At 43.7% G+C, this 20,994-nt stretch overlaps 1 protein-coding gene across 1 annotated transcript in view; it reads left to right on the top strand.

The window, feature by feature from the left end:
• Positions 1–20,994, top strand: part of LOC120998035 (cytochrome P450 2J5-like) — a 270,926-nt gene that overhangs the window by 137,982 nt on the left and 111,950 nt on the right. The window contains exon 5 of the mRNA XM_040428475.1: positions 17,917–18,077. Coding sequence (XP_040284409.1) covers positions 17,917–18,077 — 161 coding nt within the window. The remainder of the gene's footprint in view (positions 1–17,916; positions 18,078–20,994) is intronic.

Raw genomic sequence — 20,994 nt, 5'->3', positions numbered from 1 at the left:
AAAAATAAAGTGGGCCGGTCTGGCTGAAGTCCAGGGCCACTTTATTGTCCCAGTCCATCTCTGCTTATATACCATAAAAGCGATCCCTGTGGGAGAATACATACGGACTGCGAGAAATTGCAGTTTACCGATATACCTGGAGGAGGAATTTAGTATAGTGGATAAGAGGTTAAAAGCGAGAAACTACCCGAATTGGATGTTGCTGAGGGGTAGAAACATTGCGATGCAGAAAAACAGATTTGACATGCTTTTTGGGTCTGGAAAGGAAGGAAGAAAATCCAGAAATTCAGGAAGGGATATGATGGTACATGGAGACAGAGAGCAGGATAATATTCCGATTTTATCCATAATGTACAGCAAGGAATTTAATAAAATTTGTTCTGTGATTAAGGGATGTTTGCCGATTTTATATGACGACGACATCCTATATAATGCATTAAAATCTGGTTGCAGAATAGTACCTAGGAGGGCTGCTACATTGTCCTGCTCCCTGTTCCCATCTCTATTCACTTCCAATAGACAGGGTACCAACAAAAAACAGAACTGGCTCAGTTATAAGGGGTTCACAAGGTGCGGGGGCAATCCATGCAAAACCTGCAACTATGTGACTCCCTTACAATCCTTTGAAAATTCGGACCACTCCTGCAGTTTTCCAATCAAAAGTTATATCAATTGTAACACTGCAGGGGTGGTTTATATTATTCGTTGCACCGAATGTGACTTGATGTATATTGGGAGTACAATGCGTAAATTTAGAAATCGGCTCTTGGAGCATCTGAATTATATCAGTAATCCAAACGCATTGAACATCTCCAATGCAGCAAGACATTTTGTGCAAATGCTTTTGCAATTGAGAGGGTGTTCGCACCCCCAAGAGGTGGAGACCACCGCAAAAAACATCTCCTACGGGAGGCGTTCTGGATATTCAGATTAAACAGTAGAGTCCCGGTTGGCTTAAACCTAAAAAGGGAGCTAATGTACATCTACCAGTAAATTGCCAAAAGGAGGTAATATTCTATATATGTCATCCTCCCAGAGGTAACAAATGAAACCCTTTATGTTGGGTACCCAATGGCAGTAATAAGGTCATATTAGAAACGTCATTATTTGTTTTTATATGTAGTCTATCATTCACATTGTGCGGTTTCTCTCTGTGCTATTTTCTAGTTCATACATGATAGAGCAACTGCCCTTATGGGGTTAATGGGATTAGGAGTTTCAGCACAATATGAAGGACATCTACTCTGTGATTAGCAGTCTAGATGATAAGTGTCAATCGTAATGAAACAACCAATGAATATGGTGCTCTCCTCCCCTGAAGCTTGGAGGGGTGGGCTTAAAATACATTTAAATTCTTGTGTTTCACTATGTTATGTTGTTATGACTAAGGGTCTAGTACCCGAAAAGCGTCAACTTGTCTTGTGTACCAAGTGGCTGTGTCCGCTGCAAATGAATTTACCAATAAAGAAGAAGTTTTAAGAGTAGCTCCATTTGTATCCGAAACCGTTCTTTTCTCTCAAGTTTCTTGCTGATTGCAAAGGGGACACACCCCTAAGGTTTGAGGAGTCGGGGAATATACTGACCAGGAATGTGAGCTGGATTAAGTGTGTCTGTTTATATGCAGTAGGAGGTGTACTCTCTAGAGGACGGCCACTCCGCTTTTGCACCCTGCTCCCTCTTCTGCTGTGGTGGTGGCTCTGTGCGACCACTGCCTCTTCCTCCGAACTACATTGGTCACTCGCATGACCTTGATTCCATGTGGGGTCGAGGACCTCATCGTCCTCCACATCATCTTCCACCCAGTCTTCACCCCTGACTTCCTTGTCGGTCTGCACACTTTCGAAAGCCCCAGCAGTTGGCACCTGTGCTTCGTCATCATCCGAGACGTGCTGCGATGGTCCTCCCATGTACTCATCTTGAAAGATAAGTGGTTGGGCATCGGTGCACTCAATCTCTTCCACTTCTGGGGCAGGGCTAGGTAAATGGCCCTGGGAAACCCTGCAAACAGAGTCATCAAAAAGCAGAAGAGACTGCTGCATGACTTCGGGCTCAGACTGCTTGGCTGATTTGCAAGGGGGTGAGGTGAAAGACTAATGGACATCGGCTACAGGTGCCAACTGTGGTCTTTCAGCAGGAGACTGGGTGGGAGAAAATGTGAAGGAACTGGATCCACTGTCAGCAACCCAATCTACTATCGCCTGTACTTGTTCAGGCCTCACCATTCGTAGAGCAGCATTAGGCCCGACCAAATACCGCTGCAGGTTTTGTCGCCTACTCGCACCTGAGGAAGGGGTTTCACTTGTGCGTGTAGCTGGCACAGATCGACCACGTCCTCTCCCTGCAACAGGAGCTCCACCAGCAGCACCACTACCTGGGCCACGTCCCTTATTTGACGCTCTCCTCATATTTTTTGAATTTAGGATCTTGCCTTAAATGGGTGTTTAATTAATAGTAGAATAGATCGACAGTATGTAAAGGGTGTATCTCACACGGCCTGAACCAGACTAGGCCTCAATTAAAGATTTCTTTGCATAAAATGGCTGTATTTCAAATAGCTGTATTTCAAATGCCTGAATAAAACCCCTGTATGTATAGGGGGATCACACACGCCCTGAATCAGTGTAGGCCTGAATTAAAGATTTATTTGCACAAAATGGCTGTATTTAAAATGGCTGAATCAAATTCCTGTATGTATAGCGGGGATCTCACACGCCTTAAATCAGTGTAGGCCTGAATTAAAGATTTCTTTGCACAAAATGGCTGTATTTCAAATGGCTGTACTTCAAATGGCTGTACTTCAAATGGCTGAATCAAATCCCTGTATGTATAGGGGGGATCTCACACGCCCTGAATCAGTGTAGGCCTGAATTAAAGATTTATTTGCAGAAAATGGCTGTATTTCAAATGGCTGTATTTCAAATGGCTGAATCAAACTCCTGTATGTATAGGGGGGATCACACACGCCCTAAATCAGTGTAGGCCTGAATTAAAGATTTATTTGCACAAAATGGCTGTATTTAAAATAGCTGAATCAAATTCCTGTATGTATAGGGGGATCTCACACGCCTTAAATCAGTGTAAGCCTGAATTAAAGATTTCTTTGCACAAAATGGCTGTATTTCAAATGGCTGTACTTCAAATGGCTGTACTTCAAATGGCTGTACTTCAAATGGCTGAATCAAATCCCTGTATGTATAGGGGGATCTCACACGCCTTAAATCAGTGTAGGCCTGAATTAAAGATTTCTTTGCACAAAATGGCTGTATTTCAAATGGCTGTACTTCAAATGGCTGTATTTCAAATGGCTGTATTTCAAATGGCTGAATCAAACTCCTGTATGTATAGGGGGGATCACACATGCCCTGAATCAGTGTAGGCCTGAAGTAAAGATTTATTTGCACAAAATGGCTGTATTTCAAATGGCTGAATCAAACCCCTGTATGTATAGGGGGATCTCACATGCCCTGAATCAGTGTAGGCCTGAATTAAAGATTTATTTGCACAAAATGGCTGTATTTCAAATGGCTGAATCAAATTCCTGTATGTATAGGGGGGATCCCACACGCCCTGAATCAGTGTAGGACTGAATTAAAGATTTCTTTGCACAAAATGGCTGTATTTCAAATGGCTGTATTTCAAATGGCTGAATCAAACCCCTGTATGTATAGGGGGGATCTCACACGCCCTGAATTAGTGTAGGCCTGAATTAAAGATTTCTTTGCACAAAATGGCTGTATTTCAAAAGGCTGTATTTCAAATGGCTGAATCAAAACCCTGTATGTATAGGGGGGATCTCACACGCCCTGAATCTCTGTAGGCCTGAATTAAAGATTTCTTTGCACAAAATTGCTGTATTTAAAATGGCTGAATCAAATTCCTATATGTATAGGGGGGATCCCACACGCCCTGAATCAGTGTAGGACTGAATTAAAGATTTCTTTGCACAAAATGGCTGTATTTAAAATGGCTGAATCAAATTCCTGTATGTATAGGGGGGATCCCACACGCCCTGAATCAGTGTAGGACTGAATTAAAGATTTCTTTGCACAAAATGGCTGTATTTCAAATGGCTGTATTTCAAATGGCTGAATCAAACCCCTGTATGTATAGGGGGGATCTCACACGCCCTGAATTAGTGTAGGCCTGAATTAAAGATTTCTTTGCACAAAATGGCTGTATTTCAAAAGGCTGTATTTCAAATGGCTGAATCAAAACCCTGTATGTATAGGGGGGATCTCACACGCCCTGAATCTCTGTAGGCCTGAATTAAAGATTTCTTTGCACAAAATGGCTGTATTTCAAATGGCTGTATTTCAAATCCCTGAATCAAACCCTTGTATGTAGAGGGAGTATCTCACACGGTCTGAACCACTGTAGGCCTGAAGTAAATATATCTTTGCACAAAATGGCTGTATTTCAAATGGCTGTATTTCAAATGCCTGATTCAAACCCCTATATGTAGAGGGGGTATCTCACATGTTCTGCACCACTGTAAGCCTGAAGTAAATATATCTTTGCACAAAATGGCTGTATTTCAAATCCCTGAATCAAACCCCTCTATGTAGAGGGAGTATTTCACACGGTCTGAACCACTGTAGGCCTGAAATAAATATATCTTTGCACAAAATGGCTGTATTTCAAATGGCTGTATTTCAAATGCCTGATTCAAACCCCTGTATGTAGAGGGGGTATCTCACACAGTCTGAACCACTGTAGGCCTGAAGTAAATATATCTTTGCACAAAATGGCTGTATTTCAAATGGCTGTATTTCAAATGCCTGATTCAAACCCCTGTATGTAGAGGGGGTATCTCACACAGTCTGAACCACTGTAGGCCTGAAGTAAATATATCTTTGCCCAAAATGGCTGTATTTCAAATGGCTGTATTTCAAATGCCTGATTCAAACCCCTGTATGTAGAGCGGGTATCGAAAACGGTCTGAACCACTGTAGGCCTGAAGTAAATATATCTTTGCACAAAATGGCTGTATTTCAAATGGCTGTATTTCAAATCCCTGAATCAAACCCCTGTATGTAGAGGGAGTATCTCACACGGTCTGAACCACTGTATGCCTGAAGTAAATATATCTTTTCACAAAATGGCTGCATTTCAAATGGCTGTATTTCAAATCCCTGAATCAAACCCCTGTATGTAGAGGGAGTATCTCACACGGTCTGAACCACTGTAGGCCTGAAGTAAATATATCTTTTCACAAAATGGCTGTATTTCAAATGACTGTATTTCAAATGCCTGATTCAAACCCCTGTATGTAGAGGGAGTATCTCTCACGGTCTGAACCACTGTAGGCCTGAAGTAAATATATATTTGCACAAAATGGCTGTATTTAAAATGGCTGTATTTCAAATGCCTGATTCAAAACCCTGTATGTAGAGGGAGTATCTCACACGGTCTGAACTACTGTAGGCCTGAAGTAAATATATCTTTGCCCAAAATGGCTGTATTTCAAATGGCTGTATTTCAAATCCCTGAATCAAACCCCTGTATGTAGAGGGAGTATCTCACACGGTCTGAACCACTGTATGCCTGAAGTAAATATATCTTTGCACAAAATGACTGTATTTCAAATGACTGTATTTCAAATGCCTGATTCAAACCCCTGTATGTAGAGGGAGTATCTCTCACGGTCTGAACCACTGTAGGCCTGAAGTAAATATATATTTGCACAAAATGGCTGTATTTAAAATGGTTGTATTTCAAATGCCTGATTCAAAACCCTGTATGTAGAGGGAGTATCTCACACGGTCTGAACTACTGTAGGCCTGAAGTAAATATATCTTTGCCCAAAATGGCTGTATTTCAAATGGCTGTATTTCAAATCCCTGAATCAAACCCCTGTATGTAGAGGGAGTATCTCACACGGTCTGAACCACTGTATGCCTGAAGTAAATATATCTTTGCACAAAATGACTGTATTTCAAATGACTGTATTTCAAATGCCTGATTCAAACCCCTGTATGTAGAGGGAGTATCTCTCACGGTCTGAACCACTGTAGGCCTGAAGTAAATATATATTTGCACAAAATGGCTGTATTTAAAATGGTTGTATTTCAAATGCCTGATTCAAAACCCTGTATGTAGAGGGAGTATCTCACACGGTCTGAACTACTGTAGGCCTGAAGTAAATATATCTTTGCCCAAAATGGCTGTATTTCAAATGGCTGTATTTCAAATCCCTGAATCAAACCCCTGTATGTAGAGGGAGTATCTCACACGGTCTGAACCACTGTAGGCCTGAATTCAATATTTCTTTGCCCAAAATGGCTGTATTTCTAATGCCTAATTCAAACCCTTGTATGTAGAGGGGGTATCTCACACGGCCTGAACCAGTGTAGGCCTGAATTCAATATTGGTGCACCAAATGGCGGTATTTAAAATCTCAGAATGTAACTCAAATGTATTAAGGGTGTATCTCACAATGACATCTGCATCAAAGGCTGCGAACTACATTTTTTTTGCCCAAACGAGTGTTTGTTTAACAACTGAATTTGACAGCAGTATATAAGCCTGTAATTTCAGACATGCTGATGCTGCAAGGCCTGAATAAAGTGTTTTTTTGTCAAAAAAGTGTGTTTTTCATACCCCAGAAAATGATGGGTGTATTTCTAGCTTAAATTGCACACTGACTAATACAGATGTTGTAGATTGCCAAAAAAGTCTTTTTTTGGTAACAGAATATGAAAGCTGTATATATTAAACTTAAATTTAGCACTTGCAGATCTGGAGAATACTGTTTTTTGAAAAAAAAAGTGTGTTTTTCAAACCACAGAAAATGATGGGTGTATTTCTACCTTAACCCCTTTAGGACACAGCCATATTTCACCTTAGGGACCAGGCCATTTTTTGCAAATCTGACCAGTGTCACTTTAAGTGGTGATAACTTTAAAACACTTTGACTTATCCAGGCCATTCTGAGATTGTTTTTTCGTCACATATTGTACTTCAGGACACTGGTAAAATGAAGTCAAAAATATTCATTTTTATTTATAAAAAAAATACCAATTTTACCAATTTTTTTTAAAACATTGCAAATTTCCAAGTTTCAATTTCTCTACTTCTAGAATACATAGTAATACCTACAAAAATAGTTATTACTTTACATTCCCCATATGTCTACTTCATGTTTGGATCAATTTGGGAATGATATTTTATTTTTGGGGGATGTTACAAGGCTTAGAAACAAAACTTGAAATATTTCAGAAATTTTCAGAAACCCACTTTTTAGGGACCAGTTCAGATCTGAAGTCACTGTTAGGCTTACATAATAGAAACCACCCAAAAATGACCCCATTCTAGAAACTACACCCCTCAAGGTATTCAAAACTGATTTTACAAACTTTGTTAACCCTTTTAGGTGTTCCACAAGAGTTAATGGCAAATGGTGATAAAATTACAGAATTTAGATTTTTGGGCAAATTTTCCATTTTAATCCATTTTTTCCAGTAACAAAGCAAGGGTTAACAGCGAAACAAAATGCTATATTTATTGCCCCGATTCTGTAGTTTGCAGAAACACCCCATATGTGGCCCTAAACTACTGTACGGGCAGACAGTAGGGCGTAGAGGGAAAGGTGCACCTTATAGTTTTTGGAAGGCATATTTTGCTGGACAGTTTTTTTTTACACCATGTCCTATTTGAAGCCCCCTGATGCACCCCTAGAGTAGAAACTCCATAAAAGTGACCCCATCTAAGGAACTACACCCCTCAAGGTATTCAAAACTGATTTTACAAACTTTGTTAACCCTTTAGGTGTTCCACAAGATTTAATGGAAAATAGAGATACAATTTCAAAATTTCACTTTTTTGGCAGATTTTCCATTTTAATATTTTTTTTTCCAGTTACAAAGCAAGGGTTAACAGCCAAACAAAACTCAATATTTGTGGCTCTGATTCTGTAGTTTACAGAAACACCCCATATGTGGTCGTAAACCACTGTACAGGCACACGGCAGGGTGCAGAAGGAAAGGAATGCCATACGGTTTTGGAAGGCAGATTTTGCTGGACCTGTTTTTTTGACACCATGTCCCATTTGAAGCCCCCCTGATGCACCCCTAGAGTAAAAACTCCAAAAAAGTGACCCCATTTTAGAAACTACGGGATAGGGTGGCAGTATTGTTTTTACTAGTTTAGGGTACATATGATTTTTGGTTGCTCTATATTACACTTTTTGTGAGGCAAGGTAACAAGAAATAGCTGTTTTGGCACCGTTTTTATTTTTTGTAATTTTCAACATTCATCTGACAGGTTAGATCATGTAATATTTTTATAGAGCAGGTTGTCACGGACGCGGCGATACCTAATATGTATACTATTTCTTTTTATTTATGTAAGTTTTACACAATGATTTCATTTTTGAAGCAAAAAAATCATGTTTTAGTGTCTCCATAGTCTGCGAGCCATAGTTTTTTCAGTTTTTGGGCAAATATCTTTGGTAGGGTATGATTTTTGCAGGAGGAGATGACTGTTTGATTGGCACTATTTTGGGGTGCGTATGACTTTTTGATCGCTTGCTATTACACTTTTTGTGATGTAAGGTGACAAAAAATAGCTTTTTTTACACCGTTTTTTTTTTTTACGGTATTCACCTGAGGGGTTAGGTCATGTGATATTTTTTTAGAGCAAGTTATTACGGACGCGGCGATACCTAATATGTATACTTTTTTTCATTTATGTAAGTTTTACACAATTATTTCATTTTTGAAACAAAAACAAAAAAATCATGTTTTAGTGTCTCCATATTCTGAGAGCCATAGTTTTTTCAGTTTTTGGGTGATTATCTTAGGTAGGGTCTAATTTTTTGGCGTACATACGACTTTTTTGATCACTTTTATTACCTTTTTTTGGGAAGTAAGGTGGGCAAAATTTAAATTTCATCATAGTTTTTTATTTTATTTTTTATGGCGTTCACCGTGCGGGTAAAGTAACATGACCGTTTTATAGATCAGGTCGTTACGGACGCGGTGATATCAAACATGTGTAGGGAATTTAATTTTTTTCATTTTTAATCAGTGATAAATATGTTTTTTGATTTTAACTTTTTTTAAACTTTTTTTTACTTTTTTTTTACCCAGATCCACTTGGTTCTTGAAGATCCAGTGGGTCTGATGTCTGTATAATACAGTACAGTACACTATATACTATACTGTACTGTATTTTCACTTTACATGGTACCCATCACACGCTGCCACAGCAGTGGGTGATGGGGAGGGAGGGGGGCCCCTTCCCTCTCCCATCGGGGGCTGAAAAGGCACAGCAGCCCCCGATGGGAGAGAGAGGGAGCTCCCTCCCTCTTAACCTTTTCCATACAGCGGTCCGGCAATGTGCTGACACTCTGCAAACTGCTTGGCTATCCTGAGAGAGGGGGCGGGCGGATTATCGCATGACTGCCCGCCCCGCCCGCCCTCCCTTCCTGCCGCACCCACCGCACCCCCCGCTGCGCCCGCCGGCAGGTAACAAAGAGGGCAGCAGGGGGGGGGGGGTTAAACATTAAAATAAAGCTTATTTGAAGTTTCTAATCCCCGCGATCACAGACTGCGGGGATCAGAAACTTCCGAAACCGCAGGGCTGAATTGACCTGCGGTTTGCTGCGAACGCCGACATGGGGGGTCACAGGACCCCCCGGCGCATTTAGCCAAGGTGCCTGCTCAATGATTTGAGCAGGCACCGGGTTCCGATCACCGCCCACCAGGCCACGGTGATCGGAACTATACATGACGTACCAGTACGTCATGTGTCCTTAAGTACCAGGACAACATGCCGTACCGGTACGTCATGTGTCCTTAAGAGGTTAAATTGCACACTGACTAATACAGATGTTGTAGATTGTCAAAAAAGTCTTTTTTTGCTAACAGAATATGAAAGCTGTATATATTAAACTTGAATTTAACACTTGCAGATCTGGAAAATACTGTTTTTTGAAAAAAAATAGTGTGTTTTTAAAACCCCAGAAAATGATGGTTGTATTTCTACCTTAAATTGCACACTGACTAATCCAGATGTTGTAGTTTGCCCAAAAAAAAATGGTGATTTGCAATGTCCCAAAAGCTCAGATGCAGTGCTGGTGCACTGAGCTTGCATAAAATGGCTGCCGCCACTACCCACCTAACTAACAGAATTATAAAAGTTATTATTTTTTTTTTGGTCAATGGCCTCAGGTCAGGGTAAAATAATTGTGTCCTGCACCCACACAACTATTTCTAGGTAGATCGCTGAGTTAGATTCTCTCCTATTCTCTCCCTGAAATCACAAGTCCAGCAACATCCTCTCCCTACACTTGTAACAGCAGAGTGACGTGCAGCGCTACGTGACTTACGCTTATATAGAGCCTGGGTCACATGCTGCTCTGGTCAATCACAGCCATGCGCCAAGAAAGCGCCGAACACCGAACCCGAACTTTTACGGAAATGTTCGGGTCCGGGGTCCAAAAATCCTAAAGTTCGGTACGTACCCGAACTTTACAGTTAGGGTTCACTCAACCCTAGTCTTTTTCCAATACTGATTCGTATAATTAGTCATCTTAGCAGCCCTTCAATTATCACAAGATACTAATACTACAGTGAGTCACAATGCGTCTAACTCCACATTGACGCTGATTCCTAGCCGATACCTTGTATCTGTATCTATGTGTTGCATTGCGATGCGTGCTTCCATGCTGATACATTGTATTCAGATTGTTTCATCTAGATAAATAGGTGCATTAAAATTCTTCCGCTTTATTTATATGTCACCCATGCTGTTGCAATAAGGGCAATGCTTTTGCTTGATCGCTGTAGTCCCCATTTTTCTGTTCCTGTGTCCCAGTTCTATCTCACTGGCATTTTCCTCCTGCCTATGTTATCCCTATTGTTTCTAGGAGGAGGTGGGACTTATCAGTGCCGTCCTTGCGAGACTACGGGTTATCGAGTATAGCTCCTCCCTGTCTTGGTCCTCATTGGCTGCACGTCCCCCCTGCCTCCGGGGGTGTGTCCGATTCCCCCACTTATACCGGTGGTGCGCGCGGCCGCTTCACGTCCGCCACAGTGTCGGGTGGGCTGTCACACAACACCAGTGTGGCAGCGTCTGTTGCTATTACCCCACCACGAGCTCGTTACTTTAGCTTCTGATGAAACACGTCAAGCTCTTCTAGATGCGGCATGTGGGAGTTTGTAGTGGGGATAGGTGGTTTTGTTTGTTTGAGAGCCATTCTGCAGTGGATCATTAGTACTCATTGACCTATACCCTGGATAATGGAATATATGGTCAGTCCCTGATAGCTGGTCATACTCCAGCAAATGTGACTTACTGGCAATTAGGCTTCTCATACATATACAGTTTTTTACACCACCTACCCATTTCTGTGCCCGGCCAGTAGCGGTCAAGCTGAGGCTGCAACTCGCTACTTAAAGGCCGTGAACAAGGTCCTGGTAAAGACCCCACATTCCGCAATTCCAAACAAAACCACTCTGCGCCCCCTGCCTTCTACATCAGTCTTCGAACGACGTATAACAAACTCCACCCTGTCCGGAAACAAATCTACATCATCTCTCATCAACCCCCCCATCCTCCTTGTCGATGGAAAAACCAGCTCACCCAAACAAACTGCCCCAAAAAACGCCAATGAAAAGGCCAATTTAAATAACCGGACCTTCCCCGCCGAACCACACACTCCCATTAACTGATCCCCTAACTGTAAAAGTAAAGTAAACGACACCGGCCTCCTGTTTTCTTCCCAAGTCCGCAACCTACACCAACCCTTTAATGCCTGGGCTACCAAGAACGACTTGGTGAAATCGATCATTCCTCTTAACTTAAAACCAAACGCCAACCCCGCCATATAACCATTCATCTTACTCACCGACCAGCCCTCCTACCTACAATGGCCCACGAACGTCAACAAAGAAAATTCTAACTCCGCCATCCCCCCGCCCATATCATCACACCACGCTTCCCAGCAATGCCACGCTTTCAAATACAGTGGCGGAAATAATTATTTGACCCCTCACTGATTTTGTAAGTTTGTCCAATGACAAAGAAATGAAAAGTCTCAGAACAGTATCATTTCAATGGTAGGTTTATTGTAACAGTGGCAGATAGCACATCAAAAGGAAAATCGAAAAAATAACTTTAAATAAAAGATAGCAACTGATTTGCATTTCATTGAGTGAAATAAGTATTTGAACCCTCTAACAAAAAAAGACTTAATACTTGGTGGAAAAACCCTTGTTTGCAAGCACAGAGGTCAAACGTTTCTTGTAATTGATGACCAAGTTTGCGCACATTTTAGGAGGAATGTTGGTCCACTCCTCTTTGCAGATCATCTCTAAATCCCTAAGGTTTCGAGGCTGTCTCTGTGCAACTCTGAGCTTGAGCTCCCTCCATAGGTTTTCGATTGGATTAAGGTCCGGAGACTGACTAGGCCACTCCATGACCTTAATGTGCTTCTTCTTGAGCCACTCCTTTGTTGCCTTTGCTGTATGTTTTGGGTCATTGTCGTGCTGGAACACCCATTCACGACCCATTTTCAGTTTCCTGGCAGAGGGAAGGAGGTTGTCGCTCAGGATTTCACGATACATGGCTCCGTCCATTTTCCCGTTTATGCGAATAAGTTGTCCTGTGCCCTTAGCAGAAAAACACCCCCAAAGCAAAATGTTTCCACCCCCATGCTTGACGGTGGGGACGGTGTTTTGGGGGTCATAGGCAGCATTTTTCTTCCTCCAAACACAGCGAGTTGAGTTAATGCCAAAGAGCTCTATTTTGGTCTCATCAGACCACAGCACCTTCTCCCAGTCACTCTCTGAATCATTCAGGTGTTCATTGGCAAACTTCAGACGGGCCTGCACATGTGCCTTCCTGAGCAGGGGGACCTTGCGAGCCCTGCAGGATTTTAATCCATTGCGGTGTAATGTGTTTCCAATGGTTTTCTTGGTGACTGTGGTCCCTGCTAATTTGAGGTCATTAACTAACTCCTCCCGTGTAGTTCTAGGATGCTTTTTCACCTTTCTCAGAACCATTGACACCCCACGAGGTGAGATCTTGCGTGGAGCCCCAGAGCGAGGTCGATTGATGGTCATTTTGTGCTCCTTCCATTTTCGAACAATCGCACCAACAGTTGTCACCTTCTCTCCCAGCTTCTTGCTAATGGTTTTGTAGCCCATTCCAGCCTTGTGCAGGTCTACAATTTTGTCTCTGACATCCTTGGACAGCTCTTTGGTCTTTCCCATGTTGGAGAGTTTGGAGTCTGCTTGATTGATTGATTCTGTGGACAGGTGTCTTTTATACAGGTGACTAGTTAAGACAGGTGTCCTTAATGAGGGTGACTAATTGAGTAGAAGTGTCTAACCACTCTGTGGGAGCCAGAACTCTTAATGGTTGGTAGGGGTTCAAATACTTATTTCACTCAATGAAATGCAAATCAGTTGCTATCTTTTATTTAAAGTTATTTTTTCGATTTTCCTTTTGATGTGCTATCTGCCACTGTTACAATAAACCTACCATTGAAATGATACTGTTCTGAGACTTTTCATTTCTTTGTCATTGGACAAACTTACAAAATCAGTGAGGGGTCAAATAATTATTTCCGCCACTGTACATAGCCCATGTACCGGGCGCCAACAATGCTTGAATGAGCCCCATTACGGTTCCTCCAACAGGTCCCACAGGCATGCCGGACACTGCAAACCCACCACTTCTGCCTCCGGGGCCAGCCTCCTGAAAAGATCCCACTGTGAATGAGAGAGGGCGTCAGCAACACAGTTCTCCCCCCCTGGCGCATGAACAGCCACCACCCAGGCATTGAGCGACAAACACTCCAACACCAACCGTTAAAGGAGCCGTACCACTAGCGGTGACGAAGCCGACAAACCGTTTATCGCCTGAACTAACACCAAGTTATCGCTGTGGAATCGTATTTTCTGATTCCGAAAACACTATTGGAAAGAGCACCAACAGAGCCAAATTCTTCACCCAGCCTCGCTCAATCCACGCAACCGGCCAACATCCAGCGCACCATTGACCCCCACAAAACGCCCCAAAACCAGCACCTTCCACCGCATCAGTAAGCAGTTCAAAATCAAATGAGTCTATAACCTCCCCCATGAATAGCGAGCGACCGTTATACTTCTGTAAGAAAGAGCTCCACACCAGTAAGTCTGCTCGCAATTCCTTCCCCAACCGAATATAATGGTGCGGGACTACCACACCTGCAGTCGCCCTAGCCAAACGCCTGCTGAACACTCTCCCCATGGACATAATCCTGCATGCGAAATTAAGTTTCCCAAGTAACGACTGAATCTCACGTAACTGCAGCTTCTTCGCCCGTAAAGCCCTCACCACCTCCCTTTTCAAATCTACCAATTTTTCCTCGGGCAATCTACACTCCATTCTCACAGAATCAATCACTATCCCTAAAAAACTCAATTCCGTTACCAGACCCACAGTCTTTTCTGCCGCCAGCGGAACCCCAAACAGCTCAAAGAGCGAACGCAACGTTTCTAACAACACTGCACAAACCCCCGACCCCGGGGGGGCCTATACACAAAAAATAATCCAGATAATGAATCAGAGATTTACAACCTGACGAGTCTACCACTGCCCATTCCAAAAAGGAACTGAACGTTTCGAAATAGGCACACGACAGGGAACACCCCTTAGGCAAGCAACGATCAATAACAAAAAAAAACATCCCAAAAACACCCCAACAAATGGTGACAATCCGGATGCACTGGCAGTAACCTAAACGCTGCTTTAATATCCGTTTTTGCTAGCAACGCACCCCTCCCATAACGCTACACCCAGGTAACCGCTACATCAAAGGAAGTATACACCACCGAACACAGTGCTGGGTCTTTACCATCATTGACTGACGATCCCTTAGGAAATGACAGGTAGGGAATAAGGCGAAACTTGTTGGGGGACTACCCCCAGCGGAGACACCTGTAAATCAGAGAAAGCCGGCTCCTGAAATAGGCCCGCCATCCGCCCCAGCGACACCTCCTTGTTTAGCTTCTCCGCCACCACATTCGGATGCTCCCTTGCCGACCGCAAGTTCCTTCTTAACAACACCGCCCCCCCGGCATGAACGGAATCCTAAAACCATCAAGAAAACCCTTACAAATCAAAGCCCCCGCTTCTCTATTGGGGTATCTAGCGAGATACGACTCCATCCTTCCCAGCCGCACTGGCGTCTCCCCCTTTGCTATTAGAATCGCCCCCTTTTTGTCTACCGCCCTTAAAGCATCTCGCCGCTCCATGATTCCCCCCCGCATCCGGAGCACTCGTGCTTAAACTTACATTTAAACCCGAATCGACAAACTTTTTCATTAAATGCGAAATACAAGCCTTTTGCGGATGCTGTCGCCCGGGTTGTTGCACCCCCACTACCCACCTCCCCTCGAAAGGGCTGCCCCGACCAAACAGGTGCCGTCACTTTCAGCCACAAGGCGATGTCCTTGTGGTCCCACCGTATTTCCGGACGCATCGCCTTTCTCTGCCGGAATTGCTCGTCATACCGCAGCCAAGCAACTCCTCCATATGTCTGATATGCCTCGCCAATAGTGTCCAGATAACAAAACAGGGCCAAACAATTCTCTGGCGCCTTTTCCCCAATAACGCTCGCTAATATCGCGAATGCCGGCAACCAATTGGCAAACGTCCGCGGTATTAACCGAAACCTGTGTTTCTCTTCCTCCTCTTTCTTCTCATCCTCCTTACGCGTCCTATCCACGTTAAATCTTTCAAGGGAAAGCAGAGAAAAAATCTCCACGTACTCCCCCCTCCATATCCGCTCCTTAACCTCAGATTTTAAATGAGCCCCCAAAGGCCCCTCAAAACAAACATACACCTCTCCTTTGGCCTTATTATCTAACCGCGCACTATCCTCTTCTGCTTCGCCCCCCTGCACCAACACCCCCGTGCCCGGTAACCCCCACCTGGGCTCCTCTCCTGACCCTGATGCTTCCGGCACTCCAGCCAAACCCCACGCCTGCAGTGGGGACCACCCCAATCCCCAGCTGGCCACCAACCCCGCCAAGCCCCCCAAAAGCTGCCCGAAACCCCTACTTAAATCCAACTGGAGCCCCCCGCCCGCCCCCGGTACCTACACCCTGTACCAATTGAGCTAACGGTCCCCAAGAAATCTCACCTGGCTGCCTGGGTGCTGTGTTCCGACCAGCCGCGACTCCTGAATCCAGACTACCTCTCCTCTGGGATGCACCGATGGGTCCAGTAGATGCGGGATCCTCACACTGTCCCCTGGAATCGCTGGGTCCAGGGACGCCGTGATCCAAATCCTCCATGACCGGAACCCGATGGACGGAGCTTCTGACTTCATTCTGCCCCCTGGCAGAGCCTGGACTGGAGACACAGTCACCCTCCTCAGTGGCAGGATCCCTACTGCTGCAACATCTTCTTTCCCTCTGCCCCCTGGCCATACTCTTCCAGGGATACAATGGTTAAATGCCTCGGGGGCGGAGCTTCACAAGGGGAACTGGCAGCAGCTCCGTACCTGGAAGTGATCCTGCCATGCCGGGGAGCAGCCTCCCTGCCTGGAGTTAAGGAGGCCCCGCACCACTCCTGGTCCCGATCCCTCGCCGCTTCCACTTGTAGAAGGTGATGGCCGGGCCTGGCCACCCCTAGGGCTCCGCCTACCAATCGGATTCCTTCCACGATGGGGCCTGGTGGAGTGAGCTGGCCCTGTAGGCACCCGACGTGAAGGGTCCTGGGAAGGGCTCCAGATGCGGTGCTAAGCCCGGGGGGGGGGGAGATGAAGGGCTTTAGCGCGCCGGCGGCCTCGCCCACCGCGGCCGAATAGTTAGTGGCTGGGGCGGAACAGGAGCCTCAGCCGCCCCCCGCAACAGCATCTGAACATGATCCTGGACCCAAGTTGAGCCCCACACTTCCGCTGCTGCCCGCAACTCCCTGATCGCTGCTTCAAGTTGCTCCATCACACCGAGGTAATGTCAGCTTCTCTCTCTCACCAAAATGGCTACTGTCTTCCCCCTTCCTCCTGTATTTAACCCCATTCACTCCTCCCCCTTACTTAAACTACCCAATCCCACTCTCCCAGTGTCCCCTAACCAATCCCATTTTTCCCCGCCCACCAATCCTATACTTTTGGAGGCTCCCTAAACCAAACCCCCCGTCATGTGGGCCTCCCCTCAAGGGCTCTGCCCCCTTCCTCAGTCCGGCCATTACTTTAAGACAGCTATAGTAGGTGGGATAGGATCCAGGTTCCACACCATGGGTCCCGCCACTCTCAAGAGGTCTGTTAAAAAAGTTTAGTCTTGGATAACCCGCTGTAGGGACAACTAGTTCTGCGCTGCTAGCTGGCCTCTTTGTAATTTTTCACCCACTGGTTCTTGGTAAAAGATCTTATGTGGAATTAATTCCTAGTCTCCTACTGCTTAGCAACAATAACAATTTTCTGTCTGGACAAAACCCCTTTAATCGGCTCTGCACAACAGCTCCACCAGTGTCTAAGGAAGAACCACCATGCTATTCACAACCAGACACAACAAATTATGCAGTTTGTTTATCCAGCCCAGACAGTCTGTTCTGAAAACAGAGCACCAGAGAACCTACAGAACATATCAAACAGTAAAGCCTTAGACTATATTCATGATAAACTTTAAGGTGGGTATACCACCACCCCCTTTAAAAGTATACAGAGTGCTGTGCTTTTTATACAATACGTTATTCAGTTGATCCTTGGTTAATCAATGGTGCTCTATGAAGCTTCATGAATTATGTTGATGGGCCTTATATTGGAATTAGTTCAACAATATAAAAATAAAGACACAATTTATGCTTAAAACTGCCCATTTTTTTCCCTTTGCTTTTTTGTTATTTTATGCTTTAATTTACAGTACAGGTATGTCATTTGCTGTTTAATATTTCATTTTTTTTTTTTAATTGATCTTACAGGACGTGCAATCAACCCTAAACATTGCATAATTAATGCTGTCAGTAATGTGACGTATGCTGTACTCTTCGGCCATAGCTTCTCATTGAAAGATGAAATCTTTTGTTCCATTGTTGATGCTAGCAGTGTGGTTACAAATTTTTTTGGAACTCCCTGGGGTCAGGTAAGTAAGGTGTACGTTATGTTAGCTGTGTCATCCATGAGCAGTCTATTAAGAATATGGGGGTGGGGGATTTATTATTCAATTTGTGCCATAATTCTAGTTGATAACATTCTGGCACACATCTCAAAAATTCTGCAAAAACAGTCACAGTTATATTAGTTAAATTGTCTTGCCAATGGGGGTTTTCTGAGGTGATCTTTAAAATCTTTAGATGATATCGCTATTCATCATTCCTTCATTGCTGCATATGATGTCCAAACTTCTTTTCTGGAATTGTCAATCCAAAATCCCTATATAAAGGAAATAGTGAAGCACCGCAGTCATGTTAAAAATGGCATATGATTAAAAAAAACAAAAACACTTCCAGGAATAGAGAGCTACCCAACATTGCGAACTGACCAATCTCGTTGGCTCTTCAGTGTGAATTGACTTAAAGCAGTATTTGTTTTTTGTGTTTTTGTAATTTTATGCCACTCTTGTGACTTTTGAGAAATAGGTGGGAGATTGGGTATGGTAAGCTATGCTGATTAGGTGCAAGCCAGATTTATCAACTGCCATTTTTTTTTATTATAAAATCACTCCAGTAGGGGGTGATTAACCTGAGTAACCTCTCTAAAGTGTTATGTTTAAAGATGCATCAAATTTATCAAACAATGTTGTTATGCATGTTATGTTGGTGCACCACTTCCTGTTTTCTGTTTGTGGCAGTTGCTCCTGTCTTTATGTTATGTAAGGCTACTTTCACACTAGCGTTCAGAGCGGGTCCGTCTGATGTCTGCTCAGACGGATCCACTCCTATAATGCAGACGTTTGTATCCGTTCAGAACGGATCCGTCTGCATTATAGTTTGAAAAAAATTCTAAGTCTGAAAGTAGCCTGAACGGATCCGTCCAGACTTTACATTGAAAGTCAATGGGGGACGGATCCGTTTGAAGATTGAGCCATATTGTGTCAACTTCAAATGGATCCGTCCCCATTGACTTACAATGTAAGTCTGGACGGATCCGCTTGCCTCTGCACGGCCAGGCGGACACCCGAACGCTGCAAGCAGCGTTCAGGTGTCCGCTTGCTGAGCGAAGCGGAGGCTGAACGCTGCCAGACTGATGCATTCTGAGCGGATCCGCGTCCACTGAGAATGCATTAGGGCTGGACGGATGCGTTCGGGGCCGCTTGTGAGCCCCTTCAAACGGAGCTCACGAGCGGACACCCGAACGCAGGTGTGAAAGTAGCCTTACCAACATGGCTCCTGTGAAGTAATCCCGCGTGCTGTGTTTATTTACATCACATGAAACAAATGTCTACCCTTTGATAAGCTTTTGTTTGTAATTGACTGCTTTGAAGAGATCCAACAATGGATAAAAGTCTACAAAAAATAAAAATAAAATCAACTAAATGTTTAAAAAAATCCTTAGCCTAACTACAGATCCTGTCAGGATTTAGTTGTGGATTCTCATTCATATGCTGCCTAAAATATCTCCAATGTTTAATGAAAGTGGCACATATTTTTAAATATCCTACATTTCTTATTCCTATGAATTTAGCACTGGTGGGCAATAGGTAATTCAACTGCCGCCTCCTGTGTTCAATCTGTGATCCCTGCATCTCCCACCTGCAATAAACTAAGTTTTAGACAGCTGCTCCACCTACTGTATCAGTTGTGCGTAACTGAGAGAAGAGGTGGAAGAACTGTATGTCTCTGATTCCAGGAGATGGTGAGGTGGATGAGCCACTGTCAGTGCTAAGCTGTTTTATGCCAACAGAGCTGGCTGGTCTCTCATTTCAGGAGCAGGGTGGAGGAGCCATGCTGTGAATAAACAGCTTCTTTGGGGATGAGCAAGGCAGGATGAATTCTAATCTGCTGACTGGATTCCTGAAGTTGACTGCTACTGCTAGTTATCTAAACTAATTGCGTTAAGCAAACACCTTAAATGGCTGTTCAATGGCTTTGTTTAAAGATAACACGATGAGTTAAATTTAAGTTAAGGGTTTGTGTGTTAACCCTGCTACATCCAAAGGGCATGTGTTGCTAGAGATTGAAATTGTGCCATCATTTTTGTTAAGGTCTGGTACAGGTACTGTGTAACTACCGACTGATAAGTCTGATTTCTGTAGTATATAAAATATATTCCAAGGTATTCTATGAGATGAGCTGCAAAAGTATATAACAGTGAATAAATTAATCACTGATAACCGGTATGGATTCATGTGAAGCCAATTGTGCCTAACCTACGTGCTTGGTTTCTGTGAGGAGGTAAGTGCAAATCTGGATGTCGGTCATGCAGCATATGTGATATACAGTATATCACAAAAGTGAGTACACCCATCACATTTTTGTAAATATTTTATCATATCTTATCATGGGACAACACTGAAGATATGACACTTTAATACAATGTAAAGTAGTCAGTGTACAGCTTATATAAATTTGGTGTGCCCTCAAAATAACTCAACACAAAGCCATTAAAGTGAGTACACCCCTAAGTAAAAATGGCCAAATTGTGCCCAATTAGCCATTTTCCCTCCCTGCTGTCATGTGACTTGTTAGTGTCACAAGGTCTCAGGTGTGAATGGGGAGCAGGTACGTTAAATTTGATGTTATCGCTCTCACACTCTCTCATACTGGTCACTGGAAGTTCAACATGGCACCTCATGGCTAAGAACTCTCTGAGGATCTGAATAAAAGAATTCTCACTCTACATAAAGATTGCCTAGGCTATAAGAAGATTGCCAACTCTCTGAAACTGAGCTGCAGTATGGTGGCCAAGGCCATACAGCGTTTTAACAAGACAGGTACCACTCAGGACAGGCCTCGCCATGGTCAACCAAAGAAGCTGAGTGCACGTGCTGAGCGTCATATCCAGAGGTTGTCTTTTCAAAATAGATGTATGAGGGCTGTCAGCATTGCTGAAAAGGTTAA

Source organism: Bufo bufo, chromosome 4, assembly GCF_905171765.1.
Source record: "Bufo bufo chromosome 4, aBufBuf1.1, whole genome shotgun sequence".
Classification (NCBI taxonomy): Eukaryota; Metazoa; Chordata; class Amphibia; order Anura; family Bufonidae; genus Bufo; species Bufo bufo.
Note: the sequence above shows the minus strand (reverse complement) of the source record. Positions and strands in the feature narration are given on the sequence as shown.